The sequence below is a fragment of the Protomyctophum bolini genome (assembly GCF_963924005.1).
Source record: "Protomyctophum bolini genome assembly, chromosome: 5".
Classification (NCBI taxonomy): domain Eukaryota; kingdom Metazoa; phylum Chordata; class Actinopteri; order Myctophiformes; family Myctophidae; genus Protomyctophum; species Protomyctophum bolini.
In genome coordinates, this window is record NC_137866.1 from 8,533,835 (window position 1) to 8,540,440 (window position 6,606).

Consider the following 6,606-nt stretch of genomic DNA (forward strand, 5'->3'; position numbering starts at 1 on the left):
GCGATACGACTGCCAGTGTTGATGTGTCAATACAGGCGCTCATGTATAAAGCACTAATGCGTGTGGTTGCTTGCTCACTAGTTATTGTGCTTTGATACTTGTTTTTTTTTTGTTTTTGTTTAAACCCCTGCCAGGGTGCAAAAAAACCAAGAAGAATCCATTTGTCACTGGAGGGGGATTTCATTTTTCGGTGGGTCTGGACTCTGTTGTATGTTTCTGATTTTTAGATGAAAGAGGATGTGTGTGCGTGCCTCTGGTGTGACTGTGTGTGTGCGTGTGTGTGTGTGTGTGTGCGTGTGTGTGCGTGTGTGTGCGTGTGTGTGCGTGTGTGTGTGTGTGTGTGTGTGTTTTCCTAGCAGGGTGTGTTCTTGGATTCCACCACACTAGGACATTACCCCCGGGTGCTCTCCTCTCTCTGTCCTTCCTCTCTCTCTCTCTCTCTCTCTCTCTCTCTCTCTCTCTCTCTCTCTCTCTCTGTCTCTCTCTGTCTCCCGCTCTTGCGCGCTCTCTCTCCCTGTCTCTCCCTGTCTCTCTCCCCCTCTCTCTCTCTCTCTCTCTCTCGCTCTGTGAAAATACCTTGAGGATTAGGTGGGCAGCAGCGGGGGGAGGGAGGTACTGATTGACAGCTGAAAGGCTGGAGAGGTGCTCAGGCATGCTGTGTGGGGAAAGAGGGAGAAGGACTGAACACACACATGCAGGGGGGGCTCGAATGCTCTCTGCACTCAGCTGTTGCCACCCACACCCATTATAACCCCACCACCACCACCACCCCCGCCGCACAGCACCCAGATAAGATTTCAAATAACAGCAGCTTATACCTTTAGCCCACACAGTAAACTCCTCGTGTGTTCATTTTAACTCTGAGAGTGTGCAAATGTAATGTTAGAAATGTATATATTAGCACTGAGGATTTTAATGAGTGTGTCCTGCCGCACGCGCGCACGCACGCACACGCACACGCACACGCACACACACACACACACACACACACACACACACACACACACACACACACACACACACACACACACACACACACACACACAGATGCCAGTGTAGAGATGCCAAAACACAAGGATGCACTTTGATCTAGAATGCTGATGTTGGTTTGAAAAAAAAAAAAAAAAAAAAAAAAATTGGTACAGATTCAAATTAAAGAACACAATTTGTATTGTTGTAAATGTTACAAACAACCGCCCGCCCGTCTATCTAACTGTGTTGTGCAACAAACAGGTGTCCTCAACAATGAGCAGTGCGTGGCCAGCAGTGTCTGAAACCGTGCCGGCTTTTCCATGACAAACAAACGCTATGGATTAAAAACAATCTTCTCTTTGTGTTCGACTAGTGCTCCCCATACATCATCATTCCATCCCAGCCGTTCAGAATACAACAGTGCCCCCTGTGGCTGTATTCATAACCGCAGTCAAATCAATGCTGGAGTATAGTGGTAATAATAGAGTCCGGGCTGGGGAACTCAACATGCCTACAGTAGTAGTAGTGTGTACTCTGTGTGTTTGTGTCGTTCCTTGTTTTTATTGAATAAAACATCTGAGAAGAAAAGGGGGGGGGGAGGGGATGTGCCTACCGTAAAAGTGCTCATTTTCAAATATTTGTTGCACTGTCAAATATTTGTTGATGCTCGTCACCTCATGTTGAAGGAATGTTGTTTTGTCTCTAATTTCAGACTTGTGGGTTGCCTGCTTTACACAAAAGCCCTGTGAGGCGTGTGTGTGTGAGTGTGTGTGTGTGTGTGTGTGTGTGTGTGTGTGTGTGTGTGTGTGTGTGTGTGTGTGTGTGTGTGTGTGTGTGTGTGTGCGCGTGTGTGCGTTCGTGCGTGCGTGCGTGCATGTGTGTGTCTGTGTGTGTCGTAACACACACAGCCAAACCGGACAGAGTATGTGGTCTCAACCACACTATCTACAAGCATCTATAAGAAAACCACCAGAGCTAAGTAATCATCATATTGATGGCACTAAACCTTCTTTTTTTCCCTCTCTCTCTTCTGGCTTTTCTCCCCCTCCTTCTACAGCTTGTGCTATATCACAAACAGACCCTAAAGTTTTCCATTTCCACAAAATTACACATAATGAAGTGGAATTTAGAGTGCGCAATTTCCTCTTTCCAGTGGATTTGTGAATGGCCAAATTGTTTAATGTGATTTGTCTAAAAAAGGAAGGTATGGACACATATATACAGTTACGACTGCAAAGGGAGAAACGTGAAATGGGACCAAATGAAAAGTCACACACATTCCCAGATACACACGCGTGCACGATTTTGTGCAAAAGCAACACATTTTAAAAGAAAACATACACAGAGATGGAAAATTACTTACAGAGGGCCGCCATCTCTTTGGGCAGGTCAGCGCCAAATCTCCCAAACAGGCTGCTATTGGCCAGCAGGTCGAAGGGGGAGTGGCTTCGCATGGAGTTGAAGGCGAAGGGGTATACAGCAGGTGGAAAGCCGGTCATGTGGCCCACCTGCCGCTCCCTGTTGGTAGCCATGGCGATGGAAGCACCCCAGTGGTCCGCAGCAGGTCGCTGGGTATGGGGGGGGCAGGGAGGAGGGGAGGCGGGGGGGGGGCAGGTCTCACAACACCTGGAATTCCCCCGAAACCTTGGAATTCCGTGCAGCACTCCAAAGGGCTCCTCAGGACGTAGGGACTGCAGGATCAGGAGTGACAGGGCCTCCGATAGCACTCCGCAAACAGCAGCACGATCATCCAAACTCACCTTTCTGGAAAGACACAGAAGACACAAGAGAATGCTGTTATTTACAAAGCGAAATCACATCAAATCAAATCACCACCACCACCACGAAAAGGCATGTAAATGCATGCCTATTGTAATCAAACGTGACAGTTTCTGGTGCGGTATAAAATAAAAAATAAAAACAGGAGATTCACCTCACATCAACTCTGAGATTTGATCCCTCCAAAGTTCTGGGACAGAAACTACTTTGTCTCTGACCATAATGTGAGCAGGATGTGTATACGCCTCACCACAACAACAACAACAACAACAACAACAACAACTACAACAGGTATGAGAGAAACTGGAGAGGACGACGCGAGGACGACAAGAAGGAAGGAAGGAAGGGAGGAAAAAAGAATGGAGGAAACAACAAAAGATCAACACAGATAGAGACAGAGAAGAAGGATTCGAGAGTGAGCCTTAAGAAGAGTAGCCAGAAAAACTGTGACGGGGCGAGGGGAAAAGAAAATAACAGACAAGTTTGGAAAAAGTTATAGCAGGATAGAGAGGGAGGGGGGGAGCCAGAGAGAGAGAGAGAGAGAGAGAGAGAGAGAGACAGAGAGAGAGAGAGGAAGAGGGAGAGAGAGGGAGAGAGAGAGAGACTTCTTGTTCCTCCAGTTTTTGAAAAGCTTCCAGACTTCTGCAGTGATTCCAGGCTATGCCATATGATTTAAATCACCAGAACTCTACTATAAAGAGCTCCTCTGTTCCTGCTGCCAGCCTAGCACAGCAGCCTGCCTCTCTGCCTCGCTCCCCAGGAACAGAGGCCCAGACACGGGGTCCGGAGCATGAGAAGGGGGGAGAGAGAGAGAGAGAGAGAGAGAGAGAGTGGGGGGCTGGTGGGGTAGGGGGCATGGGCCAGGCAGAATGAGATCCACTGATTGCTAACTGCTGCTGTCACTTCCAACTCTTCTCTGGCGAGGTCAGGCTCCCATCCCACAGAGTCATCTAGGCCCTAACCCCGCTCCCTCTCCTCCTCCCCCTCCTCCTCCCCCTCCCCCTCCTCCTCCTCCTCCTCCTTCTCCTCCTCCCCCTCCTCCTCCTCCTCCAAACACCCGCCACCCCCTCCCGTCACTTTGACGCCCCGCCATAGGTACAGACAAGCCGGGTTGGTTCGTGGACAAGGCTCCAGTTATGCCCCGCGCGCACCACACACAACTGTTGTTTGTTAACGGAGTACAGAAAAAAAGACACGCTCTATCTCACCAAAGTCTACTGCACTCCTATTGAATCCCCCCCCACCAACCATGCACACACATGCACACATGTTTGTATCATACTATACTTGTGAGGACGTCATCATTTTTAACCCTATAGCCCCGAAGCCTGAGCTGGACTTGGTTGCTCACCGGAGATATCCGATTTACAAGCTCACAAAGCGTTGCACTGCAACGTGTTGTGATCAGGCTGCATAACCCAAATCCCCAGCCAATCCAAATGCTTAATCCGAACCCTATAGTGCCATCTTGAATCTTTTCCTCATTGTAAGCCCAACACCCCAATCCTTTTTTAACCATAGTTGTGGGGACATTTGGCCCTCGCAACTATCGTAATAGAAGGAGCCCATGCTCGCACACACACACACACACACGCACACACGCACACATGCACACACACACACACACACACACACACACACACACACACACACACACACACACACACACACACACACTTCTCGCTGCTTCCCGTAGCGTGATTTTATGAGTGGGTGGTGTGATCGGCTTGGTTTTTAAATGTGGTCGTTGAAAAAGAGCAGAGCCAAGGAATTTGGAACTGCTGTGGCTTGTGAGTCCGGGAGAAAAGACAGGGAAAAATCTCGGTAATGAATTTGGTATAAACAAAGACGTTGGTGGGGGTGGGGGTGTGGTGGGGGGGGGAGAGGAGAGGAGAGGGATTCTGAGAGTGAAATGCTGAACTGGACAGAAAGCACACGGCGCGGCCGGCAGCACAGTGACAGGCTCTGGGCACTGGAGGGCACCAAGCGGTGGCGCCATGCCCAGGAAAAATAGAAAGATCTTTCCACCACATGCGCACGCACACGTACAGCACAGTCCGCGCCACCCCCAAAAAAACCAGACAACACGTACACATTCTCACACATATGCACACACATGAACTCATGCACTCGTGCAAAGAAAGAAAAAAGAAAAGGAAAATGTGCGACCCCCCCCCCCCACGCACACACACACACACACACACACACACACACACACACACACCCCTCACCCATTTGCCTTCCCCCCCCCCCCCTCCCTGCTTGCCTGCCTCTCTTTCTGGCTCTTTCTCTTTCAACAGAGCCAGTTAATTACACCCTACTGCTGCAGGCAGCTTCAAACCACCACTAATTTAGAGTTCCATTACAGTAAACTGTTCCACATGTGCATCCAGGGCCCAGGCAGGGCTCGGGTGGCCACGTTTCAGGAAGGACTGTTCCATATAGGCACCCACCCCCATCCTGCCAACACAGGCAGCCACACTGCCATCTCTCTCTCTCTCTCTCTCTCTCAGTCTGTTTCTCATCCAACCCCCCTCCGTCCGCACAACCCCTTCAAACAGTTCTTCCCTTTTCTAACCCACCCCGTCGCCCCTAAAACCCCCCTATAATCATGTCCATATAACCCCCCCCACACACACACACACACACACACACACACACACACACACACCACCACCACCCCCAATCTATATCCCCGTTTCGGTTGCTTATTCAACGTGGACCATGACCCCGGTGGAGCCGTTCCACTGTGGCCCGATACACAAGAACATCACTAAAGATTTCACAGTGGGTCTAATGGGAGAGAGAGGTCCATTCACATGGGTCTAATGGGAGAGAGAGGTCCAGACTGGAAAAACACGCACAGGCTCATAATATTCTGCCTGTGTGTGTGTGTGTGTGTGTGTGTGTGTGTGTGTGTGTGTGCGCACGCCTGTGTGTGTTACGAGTGTACTTGGCCAGCGCTTGCCCCGATTGGGTAGCTGCCTCGTGAACTCGGGCTCAGGCCCCATAAAGCTAGTGCACTTGGTCTATGACTGCTGGGAGAATGAGACGGGGGGACGGGGGACGGGGGGGGGGGGGTGGAGAAGAAGACAGAAAGAGAGGTCAGAAGAATGAAACAGAATGTCTGTCAGACAGACAGAGACACAGAGAGAGAGAGAGAGAGAGAGAGAGAGAGAGAGAGACACACACACAGAGTTAGTTCTTGGGGTTGAAGGCGTAATGCAGTGTGCTTACTCCCATTCAGAGGATGTCTGGAGTAGATAGCAACAAAAGCACATCAATCCATCCACTAGACAGTTCCTGCAAGCTCCAACCTACCTGAGTAACATTACTCACACCAACATTCATAAGAACCCCCGGCTGCTGACACATACATTGTTTAAAGAAAATATCAGCGTTAATTTAACTAGAGTTAAATTAACACTAAGGTTTTTTTTTACTGTGCATCAGAAGAAAGAAAGAAAGAAAGAAAGAAAGAAAGAAAGAAAGAAAGAAAGAAAACTAGACTAGAGTACTTTCTTTTTTTAAGGGGGCCCCACTATAAATGGATTCCTCCGCCTCCTCTCTCTCCCCCATACACAATAATGAATTAATAAAAGAGTTGGCGCCAAAGTTTTTTAATGAGTCACATCAGCCCAAGCAGCTTTTTACAGAGCCATTTGAGTTTTTATGTCGGGTCCTGTGGTAGGCTCGCTTCGCCAGCCCGTCTGGGCTATAAGGGGATGAGGGGAATTTGGAGTGACCTCATCCCCCTTCAGCCAGGCCCAAATGGGCATGGAAGGCCTCCCCACTTCCCCTGAGCCTGGGGGGCACACAGGAGGCAACGGGCCGGCCAGGCCCGCCAGCCGGACG

General features: G+C 49.7%; 1 protein-coding gene across 1 annotated transcript in view; it reads right to left on the reverse strand.

Annotated features, from left to right (window-relative positions):
• Positions 1 to 6,606, reverse strand: part of rarga (retinoic acid receptor gamma a) — a 61,477-nt gene that overhangs the window by 52,006 nt on the left and 2,865 nt on the right. Inside the window, exon 2 of the mRNA XM_080763476.1 lies at positions 2,336 to 2,736. Coding sequence (XP_080619602.1) covers positions 2,336 to 2,504 — 169 coding nt within the window. The 5' untranslated portion in view covers positions 2,505 to 2,736. The remainder of the gene's footprint in view (positions 1 to 2,335; positions 2,737 to 6,606) is intronic.